Source organism: Calonectris borealis, chromosome 1 (assembly GCF_964195595.1).
Source record: "Calonectris borealis chromosome 1, bCalBor7.hap1.2, whole genome shotgun sequence".
NCBI classification, from domain to species: Eukaryota; Metazoa; Chordata; class Aves; order Procellariiformes; family Procellariidae; genus Calonectris; species Calonectris borealis.
The window spans coordinates 33066817-33080395 of record NC_134312.1 but is presented as its reverse complement, the minus strand read 5'-3'; the positions used below and the strand labels follow the sequence as shown (position 1 = coordinate 33080395).

The 13579-nt window shown below is 43.1% G+C and overlaps 1 protein-coding gene across 1 annotated transcript in view; it reads right to left on the bottom strand.

Moving 5' to 3' along the window:
• PDZRN4 (PDZ domain containing ring finger 4) overlaps nucleotides 1-13579 on the bottom strand; it is a 257250-nt gene that overhangs the window by 14863 nt on the left and 228808 nt on the right. Inside the window, exons 6-7 of the mRNA XM_075152744.1 lie at nucleotides 3268-3366; nucleotides 977-1039 (exon numbers count right to left, since the gene is read on the bottom strand). Coding sequence (XP_075008845.1) covers nucleotides 977-1039; nucleotides 3268-3366 — 162 coding nt within the window. The remainder of the gene's footprint in view (nucleotides 1-976; nucleotides 1040-3267; nucleotides 3367-13579) is intronic.

Sequence of the window (13579 nt, the reverse complement as noted above, 5' to 3'; positions counted from 1 at the left end):
GCTGATCTTGCGACAACCTGAAAGCTCACGTGCCTAAATTAATGCAGGGCAGTTATGGAACTGGTTACAGAAAAGTGACTTGCCACACCAGGAACTGCTTCTGGGGCTTCAGTGAATAAAGGTCAAAATACAAGGGAAATCGACTGGGAACCAGAACTAAAATGCCACAATGCAGCAAAGACTTTCCAGTCTACTGATTTTTGGTAGCTATTTTGTGATTTTGTCACTAGTGTGACACTGTGTCACTGTCCCTGCCAGTTGAAAATGGAAACCCACTGCCATTCCAGCTACTTCCCCCTCTGTACAGGTACACTGCCCGCCCTCCGGAGCCAGCTGCCGGCCACCCTCGCCCACAGGGCTATGCTGTATCACACAAACCTAACTTCAGGGCAGCTCCTTAAATGACTGGATCAATAAAAACGAAGGGAGAAAAAAAAAGCCAAGATGGTGGATTAGAAAAGAACTCAGAAAAGTGATGTTTTATCGGTGGAGGAAAGAAAATGTTAACAAAAGCCTAATGAATCCCCCTTTCAGGTATGTTCAAGATCATCCTTCACTAACAGCACATCTTTTGTATGAAAACTCTTACCATCTATGCTCAGCACGAGTGAGTTTTACCCAAATTTATGCGATCGCTGAATGATCAGCAAGTCTCTGACGCTCATATTTATGTCTGCAGGATCCCTGTTTAGAATGTGACACTGAGATGAACGTAGGGGAAATGAGATTTGCTAATAAACATGGCAAAAAAAGACATGGGACACAAGGGCATGAGCCAGAACGAGTTTGTCATTCTCATTTTTCAGTACACGCACTCTGGCTCCCGGCTATTGTGTTAAAAAACAGACAGACATGGATTTTCTCATCGATCACAGTAACAAAGAGAACTACCTTCCCTCATTAACAGTCCACAGAGAAGAGGGCACTGCGTGTTTGTCTGAAGAAAGAGTTTAAGGAAGAGTCTATTGTCACATACTTGCAAAATGCGATCTCCTTCACGGATCCGGCCATCTCTGGCAGCAATGCTGTTTGGATCAACCTGCATAGGACAATATCCAGTAACTGAACATGGAAGGATTTTTACTGGAAATGATAACAGCTGCACAATTTGAAAAAGTAGCATTTTTACTTTGTACAGAGGCAATCTGAAGTTTCCTTTACAGTCAGATGAACTCAATAGTTTTCCAAATAATCGTATAAGCTTGTTTCAGATAAAAGCCTAAAGACAGAAAGGGTTGGGAGCATATGATTTTCAGATTAATACTGTCCTATGGCACCATCAGGCATTAACCTTCAGCTGTCAGAGCACTAAGAATTAATGACAGAGCCCCTCTGTTCTGGAAGTTCGCTATGGACTGAAGTGGTTCTGCAGCAGTTGATATCTCTATACAAATGGGCCTTGACTTTGGGAAAGAAGCAGGTCTACTCCTCTTTCATGGAAACATTTACTATCAAATGATTGTCTCAGTTACCAGTCTGTTACTTCCTCTGGAATTTTGCAGCTTGCAAGGAAACAGCAAAAAACCCCAAAGGATCTATATTGTATAGATCACTTGCAGGTTCTGTATATCGTTCCTGGTCTGAGTCAGTTAATTTTAAGTTAGTTTAACCTAAATAGATGTTTAGGGCTCCATTAACACTTCATCAAAGTCACTATAGCTCATCCCTGAGCAACGACCTACTGTTCATTGCAGGGCAATTCGATCTATCACCTTTCACTTGATGGTTATCTTAAATCATTTATTTTGCCTCGTCATGCCATAAGCTATTTTTTCAAACCAAACATTTGAGTTGAGCATTTGGTTTGCAGGTTACGTCCTCTACAGCTGTTTGATATTATTTTCTTCTTGTGCATTGTCATAGAAAAAAATGATTCTGAAGTGCTTAATCAAGTACAAAAGACAATATAATTACATTCCCTTAAAAAGGTCTGAGAAATTTCTACCATGTAGGAAAAACATCACATTTCAGACATAATCCTGGAGCGTATTAAGAGATTCCTGCATTTTCTTTGTCCTCACAAGGTCAAACAAACTTTAACAGCAGCGCTTATACAACTGGTGGAAGACTTATTCTTGGGTAGTTTTATATTAATTCGTCATTCTTGTTCCAAGGCTGTGCTTTTCAGCTTCTTTGACATTGCTGCTGGCCTGTGAATGAGCAATCTTGTCTTCATCCCCGTTTACTGATATGTAGGAGAATTCTCTCTACCAATCCTCTCTGCCCATGAGCTTCACTCAGAATTTAGAATCATAGAATATCTCAGGCTGGACAGCACCATAAGGATCATCAAGTCCAACTCCCTGCTCCTCACAGGACTACCTAAAACTAAACCAGATGACTAAAAGCATCATCCAGACCACTTCTCTGGGGAGCCTATTTCTGTGATTGACCACCCTCTCAGCGAAGAACCTTTTCCTAATGTCCAAATTTGGTTCAACATGTCACAAAAGCTACAGAATAGGAACATGGTTCACGCAGGACAATCACCAGTGAGCTTGGACTCACCAGTGAGCTTGGATTCACAAGAGTTCTGCTTTATCTAGAACAAGAAACCTCTTTGAAATGGCTGGAGACTCAAAGGGAGCTAGTGTGCCTGGAAGTATTGTGGACCGACCCTGTGAAACACTAACACTCTGTGACATGTGCTGGATGCCATGCTTTCCTGGTGAAGCCGATGAAAAACTGGGGGTTCATCCCATCTCAGTATCCAGTATTCTATTTTTTGGCAAAAAATAGATGGCAAAAATTTACGGCAAAAAAAAATTACTAGTCTTTCTGACGTATTCTTCTCCCAAGCTACTCTCTCCACCCACCTGTGGTCTGTCTGCGCATACCACAACTGTAACAAACCCACAAATAATAAAATAACGATTATCCACTGTTATGATTACTGAGGCTATGGCAGGGGGAGAATGCAAGCAAGGTGTGGAAAAGGTGCTTTTCTCTTTAAAAACTCTGCCTGATTTCCCACATAAGGGCAGATTTCTTTCAAAATTCAGACCATACTCAGACTGCTTTGTACTTCCCTAACTATGATGTTGTAGTTAAAAGCATTCAGATTAAAGAAGATCACTAGTAATAATTACACTGCTTGGGCAACATAATTTCAACTGATAATCTAAATGAATTGAAAGTGACACATGCTGGCTGATGGCCGACGCTTCTGCACTCTGGTCTCAGAGCACTTGCTTTTACATTCCCTGGCACGTTCAGCCTTCCACCACAAGCACCTCCCCATGCTCCTCCCCATCGCCATGTCCTTACCTCGCTGACATAGATCCCCGTGTCCTCCTCGTCATCGGTTCTGTAACAGACGGTCAGCCCCAGCTTCTCCTGGCTGCTTATGCGGCACAGCTCCACCTCCTACAAGAAAACACACAGGCTCGTATGGTGGCTTTTGCCAAGGGTGGAAAAAGTTGTGTAGCACAAGGGAGCACCAAGCCGCTGACATACTCATACTGTAGGACACGCTCATACTCATACTGTATGACCTACTCATAGGTCTGCCAGTCTCAAGACACAGTACTTTGTGTGCATCTTTAAAAGGGAAAATATTCTGTGAATTAAGAAGGAAATCCCAGTACATTGCAGGTTCAAGCTATACAGAAACAGTTCAGCAAGACATGTCGAACTTTGAGAAATATGGCTGTGCATTGATTTTGTGGTTCTTTTGCTTTTGGATAATAGAAGCTGACTTACAGTATATTACATAGTCATTTTAGTCCTATCGCACCAACTATTGATTTATAGGATGTAAGACAGACTGGCTACACATCAATCAATCCATCACACAAGTGCCACTCCCTTTTAACAGCAATCCAAGCCGTAAAGCAAAAACGCAGCCTTCCATTAATAGCATAATTCCCTCCCTGGCCAGTTTAGTGCTATAGCTTCATTGCAGAAGCTGTTAGATAACAGAAGGATGCTTCAAGAAATCTCCTGTGGAGCTGAACAGCCGTGGCATCCTCCTCAATTGTGAGATGATGCAGAAAACATATTTTTAGTGCCAGATGTCCCAGCAGTGGCATCTCATGAAAAGTGCAAGTTTTAGGGCAGATGGCACAGTGATAACTACTACATACACCCATCTGAGTTAAGCATCTTTAGGGTTTCATGGGGGACTCATTCACAAAAATGCAACGCTGCGCTTGGTTTGAACACTCTGAAACAAATAATTGTAATAAAGCACGAAGAATCCAATAACACAGAGTATTAGCTTGGTTGCAAATGGGAAGCTTTAGTTGATATATGTATTTAAAGGTAGTCTGCAGGTGACATTTGGAGCTTAACAGCTTCTGCTTCTCATGGCTGTGCAAAAAAAGGAGAGAGACAAACCCACGCTTCAGTTCTCAATCTGTGATACAGAGCTTGTTCCTCCCCATCCCCAGAGACGTCACGCAGATTAATCCATAAACAGGCACAGGGCACACAGCAGTGAGGACTCACTACTGAGGCCGATCAAATTGTGGGCACCAGGTGTCAAAATACCACAACTTACAGAAAAACCTGCAGTTCACACACATGGGTTAGCCGATGAACCACATGCCATTTTCATTTCAGCTGAACGTCCTTCACAAAGTGCAGTACTATGGCTCGTTCCCCTGCTCCCTCACCAACTTACACATCTACACAGGTTCAGTACCTGCATAAACCCTATAAACTTCTCCCTAGACTTTGGACATTCAATGTCTTAATGAAAACTAAGCAAATGTAGAAAATACCATGAAACCTGTGGTATTCTTTAGTTTTTCTTAAATATGACAGGAGTTTTAAGTAGGGTGGTAAGAAGTGGAATTAGTTGCCAGTAGACTAATACTGCTTTGAAAGAAGAAACACGGGATTGTGTTTTATTAGGGAAGAGAATTGCAGTGACCCAATTTTGGCATTGGGAGTGAAAGTATGTGTACTGAAGGGAGGCCTATTCAAAACCCATAATAATTGATGCCTCCAGAGGGAAAGAACACTTGACTAGAACTGTAATATTAGGGAGAAATTACAGCAACAAAACGGCTTCAATTACAGCAGCAAGGTATACTTTTAAGGAATAAAGAAGCTTGTGGTCCCTTGGAGGCCTATCAGGAAACCTAAATACACCATAAAGGACTGAGACTGGGACCTTTAAATCACAGCAAATGAGGAGCTGTGCACAGGCTGAAATCCATTGACTTTCATTGTCCTGCCAGCACAACCTCCCGTCTCCCCATGCTGAGTCTGGGCAGAGGCCCCAAGGACTGCTCTGAACATAATTTCTTCGTTTGGGAATGACCTTGAAGTTCTTGTGGATGATTTGTCTCAAAATGTTACTACAAAGCTGTACGAATGTTTCAGGCTGCAAACAAACTGAATCCTTTCAGTGAGCTGGCTCAATGAGCAGAATAATTTAACCATTTAGGGCATGAAAGAGCGAAGGAAAATGAGGATGACCCTAGAGGCTCCGTCCTGGGAGTCCAAGAGGTTTGCTAAAGCTGTCTCTGGGAACCAGCTGGTGACTAATATCCTCTGACTGGGATGCACCAGCCCTGGCTGCGCATAGTGCTTGATCATAGTTGCCACAGATTTCATTTCTCCTCCCAGCAACAGAACTTAGAGCTGAGATCTGTACTCAGTACTCTTGGGACTACCTCTTTCCTAAATGACTGTATGGGGCATAGTCTGATGACTGCATAGTCTGATGGCTGCGCATGGCTGTGGCCACTTAGAAGCTGTGGATACCTACGACTGAGATACTCGTACTTAGTGTTGAAGGCACAATAAATATTTCATGTTTTTCAGTCTAGACTCAAGCACATACTCAAGTAGTATCTCATTCAGCGTGAGGGAGTGTGGAGAGAAAAGACCTGAACACCTGGCTTAGTTGTCCCTTCTGTAAGGAAACTGTAAACATCAAAATGTAAAAGCTCTCAGTTAGGAATGCTGCTTGCGATTACCCTGAGGTGTGGCCTAATGAGTACCAGCTGATTCAAGAGCCAATGAGTACCAGCTGATTCAAGAGCCAAAACAGGTGAAGGGAATTGTGAGCAGATATGTGATCATTGCCGGAAGGAAGATTTAAGAGAAGCAACGGAGAGAGACAGAAGGCTGAGGCAATGGAGAGAGAGAGACTGTGGGACTGCCCTGTTATGATAGAGGCTCCAGTATTGCTGCACATATATATATATATATATGTGAGGGTCTGTGCTATCTTACATCACAAGGGAGAAGTTGGATGAGGTCTCTTGCTTTGCACTGGAAGTCATTCTAGATAACTGCCTTTTTCCCACTGCACATCTGCACTACTAACCTCATGGCATCTTCTTATTTACAGGAAACGTGATACATCCTGGTCACATTCAAACAAATCAGGGTTGACAAAACATCTTTGGAAAATTTAAAAACACTTTATATAAAATATTAAATCACCTCTCAGAGCAAAAGCCCACAAGTCCTATCTTTAACTGTATATAACAAGCACATCTGAAACAACTTGAAGAGCAGCAACTGAGACACTAGAGAACCTGGACCATCATGGGCAGAAGAATTTGACGTTGCATTTTGCGACAGATGCTTTTTAGTGGTTTTTTTTCCCAACTGGTCTTTAACAGAAGAAACAATAAGTTTGGCAGTAGTAATGAATTTGTAAGAATGTAATTTCCCTCTCTGAAATCCCTTTAGATACATGCACGCACACACACACACGTACACAGAGTTGCCTTCTCTTTGGGGTTTTTTGTGTGTGCATGTAGGGACTGAACTTACAGTCTTCAAAATTCAGCATTTTAAAAATCTGTGAGAAACAATATTTGGGGATATATGAAGTGTGCTGACAGACAGATGGTGGAAGGAGAAGGACTGAGGAGAGAGCTCAGGAGATGACAGGCTCCCCCCCTTTTGGGCACTCTGGGGGCAGCCGCCTCTCAACACCAACAGTATTCTGCTGCCAAGTGACAGAAATCAATGCCAAATTGCTAAATCTTTGACTTGCTGCTTCTTTTCTCTGTGTGGGCAGAACAATAATTCAGTGCATTGCCACAGTGAAGACAATACTTTAAAGTGTTTTGCCATAAATTATTTGGTGAAAAGATAGACACGGAAATTAGAATAAGGACTATTCTGTCTTGAAAGGCTGGGATGCAAATTTCCAAGGTAGCTCATTTCTTCAGACATAGAAAAGACAGCAAAGAGGTGGAGGTCATGCTCTTGAAGGAGGTTTATTGCTCTTGAAAACTGGTTATATTGGTCATCCTCTAAAGTGATGGAGTAGTGGCTGTAGCCTCTGGCTCCCATTCGCTTCAATGATGGAAAACCAGTTTATAGGCTGTCAGCCTCAGGAGACATAAGACCAAACAAGGAGCTGTCACCTCTTTGGCTAGGTTAATACTGTCATTTCTCTCAAGTGGTAGAGAAGTAGAGTATAAATGTCATCAACTGGGCTGTTGGCTTTCTAGAATTGCTGAAAAGAGGTTAAGGGCTATTAAAGAAGACCTTGTAAAAGTTTGCATCGGTTTGCAGTTATACTGGATCTTTCTACTAAAAGCTAGATTACAGAGTAAAGATGATGGTCTGTTAGAAAACAGACCGTGAACCCTTCAGTGGCTGTTCTTAAACAGTCTTTTTGAGGCAAAAAGAGCTCTGAACTCTTCACATTTTCCCTCCACACATTGGAAAACACATCACAGCCTATGAGGGAAGTTGGTGAAGTTTCTTCTTGCCGCACCCAGAAGATGTTGACAAGAGTTATTCATCTGATGACCCTGTGCTGGAATAACTGCTCACACGGAAAGCTTACTCTGCCTCATTTTTCTTTGCTGACCACTCTGCCAGTGGTCTCTACTAAGCCATTCCCCCACTTTCTGTCAGGATTAGCTACTCCCTGTTCAACTCTGTTCAATCCATTTATAGTGCAGCTGAGGTCTGCTGCTGCCTCATCACTGCCTGTCTCTCACCTCCATTCAAACCATCCCATCCTGGCACCCCTCTCCACAAACACAATCCTTTTGTCCTCACCTTCAAAGCCCTTCTCAGTTCACTCTTTCTCAAAGCGACCCCTCATCCGTATTCACAGAGGGCAGCCTCACTACCCTTTTCTCCCATTCCTCCCCAAACATTTCCATTCTCTGTAAGTGCCCACATCCACACAGCCCCTGCATCACCTTCTTTTTACTCTCGCCTTATAACCCATCCTGTTATCTCACCTATAGAAATCTGTAAAGAAATTGCTGCCTGGTAAGCAGAAGTCCCATCTACTAAAGTGACCACTTCACTGTGTACGAATCATGCATACAGACAGGCACTACTGAAATAACCTATTATTACTGCCACTTTGTTCTCCTTCCTCTCTGTCATCTTCTCATCCTTTGTTTGTCTTGCCTTCTCACACTTCTGTGTGATGAGAAGAAATTTTTGTACTGGTGGGAAATAAGGCAAACAAGAAATTAGAGCTCAATACAAATTAGTTGCAATGAATAGCAAGCTACCCTGTTCCCAAGGTAGGAGCTGCTCAAAGCCCATACAAGAACTTCCAGTGTTTGGAGGCAACTGGATGGCTTTGAAACTCAGAATAAACTTGAGATTTGGCGTGTCCCTTGCCCAGGAACTGCCAGGGAGTAAGCGGGTTCAGGGATCCCTGATGCTTTCTGTGATAACATTATTTTTGTTGAATTTGACCCACTCTATTCACAGAATTAGCGAAGACATTGATTGAATTCTTTTCATGGAACTGTAACTCTTGGGCTGCTCTAGTGCAATGGAGGTTTAAGGAGAAAAACACTGCCCCAGCTCTAAAGGGTTTAGAATCCAGTTGCTGGACACTATAATATTGTCTCATCTCATTCTATGTCGATTTTTCATTTTTGTCCACTCATGACTTACTGGCTGTGAAATGCAATAATACTAGCTTACTGTATGTACTGTAGACCAGTATAACTAACAAAAGTTATTCAATTATTCCACATTATTCTATAGTATGACAAAGGTAAACTCTACACTTGACTACCTCATGTCCAAACATGATGTCCTAGGACTGGGAGTCTCCTGAGACTATGCTGACAAGGAAACTTGCTGATCCCGTTTGCAATTTATTTGTGTAGGGAAACACACTGACCCTTTTCCGGAATGAAAACCTTTAATAAGGAAACCTTAAAAAAGGCTACCATTGCAAATGACAGAGCATGTACTTATTGATACAAGTAACCGGTTGCAAGATCAAGAAATGTAAATTTTCTGAAAAATCACTGGGTGTATTTTAGATTACTGGGCATATGTTTGAGATTCTTCCCTGGATGATGCTCTATACTGAGGAAGGGAAATTTCTCTATCTTCTCAAATTCATCATAATTTTGAAAAAAATTAGTAAGATCTTGCCTCATAAGACAGTTTTTTAGCAGATTTCCAGAAGTTTTCTGTCTTTAAGTCCCTATTTCCTGTTCAATTGTAACTGCTTTGGTGCAGTCACCTCATGTAACTTTTTGTGACTTGTTTTCCTTACCTATAAGCAGAAAACAATGCAAACACCGCCAGAGTAGCAGGACATAAAAGAATAAATTATTACAGAGTGTTTGAAAGGCACTGTAGAAATATTATAAATACTCTACATCCCTCCAATATTCCCCGTCTGCCTTTATAGCAATTGTTGCACACCACTAAAAGAACCAAGAGAGACTATCAAAATCGTAATAGCTATTGAGTTCCCTTCACCTGTACAGTATATCAGAGTAATGGGTCCCATGAACTCTGGTAACACCATTAGAAGGGACAGCATGGAATCAAAACACAACAGTATTTTTCCTAAATGGACGGGGTGTGATCATTTTAGTTAACATTTAAATCCTCATTACAATGAGAAAATCATCTCACCATCGAGACATAGTTAAATACCAAATTAATTTTAATTAGTGTTACTCTCCAGTGTAACAGAACCTGTGATTCATAGTTCAGGGTTTGTATTTTTGTGACATGGTAAGATAGAGGATCCTAAACATGTTCTGTTCATGATACAGTCAACTATTTCATTTCTTAGCATTAACTAGAATCTATCTTGTTCCATTTAACTCCATTATCTTTAGAAGAAAAGAATGTCGGCTTTTCATCCTGGTTATATATCAGTATAGCCCGGGCTGTAAAACCAGAACACTGTGCTTTCTTCCCTCTCTCCTTTGAACAACTCTACTGAATGGGGAAAAAAGAGACAGAAAGGAGAAGGGAAGTTTCCCTTCCCTTCCCTAACAAGAAATCGCCAGGTTTTAAATTAGGAGCCAACTCAACAGTACACGTAAAGCTTTCAGAAAAGGAAGTCACCACAGCGTTACTGGAGAAGGATTCCTACTTCACCAGAAGAAAGATAAAAAGCTGCCAGTCTGGAAAAGTCCTTGTGTGGTGAAACAAACAATGCAGTTCAGATACGCTTTATCTTCATCCTAAAATGTATGAAAGAGCTGTACCTTGGCTCAAGTCTCTAGGGTGGCCATCTACAAAGCCCACAGTAATGTAATGTGTTCTCAGGCAAAAGAATTCAGAGGGAGGCAGTCTATGGAGGTCTTTCTGGGTTCAGCAATTTTTCTGTACCATAGGATGATTATTAGTAGCTCTTGGATCAAAACCAGACTACGAATTGTTACTAGTTGCTATTATTGCAACATCAAGGAAAAAAAATACAAAAAATAAAATGTTATCTTCATAGCCATGCAGAACAATGCAGTTATCATCAGTTAGTGAATTACTGCCCACCACTAAATAAGTGGCCATGTGCATATTCTGAAACACCTCTGTGTTCCAACCCTTTATGGACCATTATCAGGCAGAGCTCCAAACTCTTTACACAATTTAGCTCATAGCTGGGGTGACCTAAGAGTTTGCAAATGCTAAAATACACCAAGGTTTAGCTGGCAGGTTTTATGATTACGTCCTTGTTTTCCTCAGTTTCTTTCACAAGTGCTTGTAAAGCAATGTCTTTGTGCCAGGCTAGGTATTTTGTGTTGTAGCCTTGACTACACTTTCAGAAGAAATCAAGGCTTACTGAATGCAATGAGTGGACCCAATAACTGATGATCCAAGGTGAAGGAGTGTAGTATTTACCATAAATTTTAAGAAAAAGAGAAAACAAAACCAAAATAATAAAGCAAAATAAGAAAAGAGTAGGTATTTTTATCTTTGCTTTTCCTTTTTACCTGTAGTAATAGCCAAGAAGCTGTTTTAATGTTCATCTTGCTAATGGTATAATTGACAGAATGATTAACTGAATGAATGAGGCACAAAAGGCCAAGAACAGAGTACTTACAGAATAGCTCAATGAAGAATTAACTGAGAAAGTACATTAAGGTCTGACTTATTTTAATAAACTGGTTACACTGAAAAAAAATTCCTCATCCATCAGAGCTAGTGTCACTCTGCTGAAGCATCAAACAGAAGTGCACAGGGACTACATCCACCTCGAAATTAAGATTCACTCTTCAGTATCATCTTGTTTCTACATCTTTATGGGTGAAATCAACCTCCAGTTTTTATGCACAGCTGAATTTTGGCTGCTTTTCACACTTTCTGTCAGAGTTACTATAAGAAGGTTGTCCTGCAAAGTCAGATCAATTTTACCAGCTTCTTGCTAGTGGTTTCTGTAAACTATGGAAACCAAGTAAAGCTCACTCTCAACCTCATAATTGTGTTTAGTAATCCCAACTCTGCAGTTCTTATCTCATCACTGGGAGTGATGCAAGCACCTGGATTGTAAGCACCAGATGTAAGCACCAGGCAGAGCTCCAAACAGCTGGGCATCCTGGCAGCATCTCGCTAATCACATTCACTTTCTTGGTCTCTTCCTCCACATGACTGGAAGAATATAACTTTCCAGGCTGCCAAATCACCAGTCATTTACACTGTTACCTTCTACAATATTTAATCTTCATAATGCCACACACTCGCCATCACTGGCAAGTAAGGGGTCCAGGAAGGCTGGACGTTCTTCAAGAAGGAAGTCTTAAAGGCGCAGGAGCGGGCTGTCCCCACGTGCCGCAAGAAGAATGGCGGGGAAGACGACCGGCCTGGCTGAATGGGGAACTCTGGCTGGGACTCAGGAAAAAAAGGAGAGTTTATCACTTGTGGAAGAAGGGGCAGGCAACTCAAGAAGAGTACAGGGATCTTGTTAGGTCGTGCAGAGAGGAAATTAGGAAGGCAAAAGCCCAGCTAGAATGCAATCTGGCCACTGTCGTGAGAGACAACAAAAAATGTTTTTACAAATATATTAATGACAAAAAGAGAGCCAAGGAGAATCTCCATCCTTTATTGGATGCGGGGGGGGGGGGGGGGGAGGGAACATTGCCACCGAGGGCGAGGAAAAGGCTGAGGTACTCAATGCCTTCTTTGCCTCAGTCTTTAGTAGTCAGAGCAGTTATCCTCAGGGTACTCAGCCCCCTGAGCTGGAAGACAAGGACAGCGAGCAGGATAAACCCCCCATAATCCAAGAGGAAGAAGTTAACGACCTGCTACGCCACCTGGACGCTCACAAGTCTATGGGGCCGGATGGGATCCACCCGAGGGTACTGAGGGAGCTGGCAGAGGATCTTGCCAAGCCACCCTCCATCATTTACCAGCAGTCCTGGTTAACAGGGGAGGTCCCGGACGACTGGAGGCTTGCCAATGTGACAGCCATCTACAAGAAGGGCCGGAAGGAGGATCCGGGGAACTACAGGCCGCTCAGCCTGACCTCAGTGCCGGGGAAGATCATGGAGCGGTTCGTTTTGAGGGCACTCACAAGCCATGTGCGGGACAACCAGGGGATCAGGCCCAGCCAGCACGGGTTCATGGAAGGCAGGTCCTGCTTGACCAACCTGATCTCCTTCTATGACCACGTGACCCGCCTCGTGGATGAGGGAAAGGCTGTGGATGTGGTCTACCTGGACTTCAGTAAAGCCTTTGACACTGTCTCCCACAGCATTCTCCTAGAGAAGCTGGCGGCTCACGGCCTAGACAGGTACACTCTTCGCTGGGTAAAAAACTGGCTGGACGGCCGAGCCCAGAGAGTTGTGGTCAATGGAGTGAAATCCAGTTGGCGGCCGGTCACGAGCGGTGTTCCCCAGGGGTCAGTTTTGGGGCCAGTCTTGTTCAATATCTTTATCAACGATCTGGATGAGGGGATCGAATGCTCCCTCAGTAAGTTTGCAGATGACACCAAGTTGGGCGGGAGTGTTGATCTGCTCGAGGTTAGGAAGGCTCTGCAGAGGGACCTGGACAGGCTGGATCGATGGGCTGAGGCCAACTGTATGAGGTTCAACAAGGCCAAGTGCCGGGTCCTGCACTTCGGCCACAACAACCCCAGGCAACGCTACAGGCTTGGGGAAGAGTGGCTGGAAAGCTGCCCAGAGGAAAACGACCTGGGGTGCTGGTTGACAGCCGGCTGAACATGAGCCAGCAGTGTGCCCAGGTGGCCAAGAAGGCCAGTGGCATCCTGGCCTGTATCAGAAATAGTGTGGCCAGCAGGAGCAGGGAGGTGATCGTGCCCCTGTACTCGGCACTGGTGAGGCCGCACCTTGAATCCTGTGTTCAGTTTTGGGCCCCTCACTACAAGAAGGACATGGAGGTGCTGGAGCGTGTCCAGAGAAGGGCAACGAAG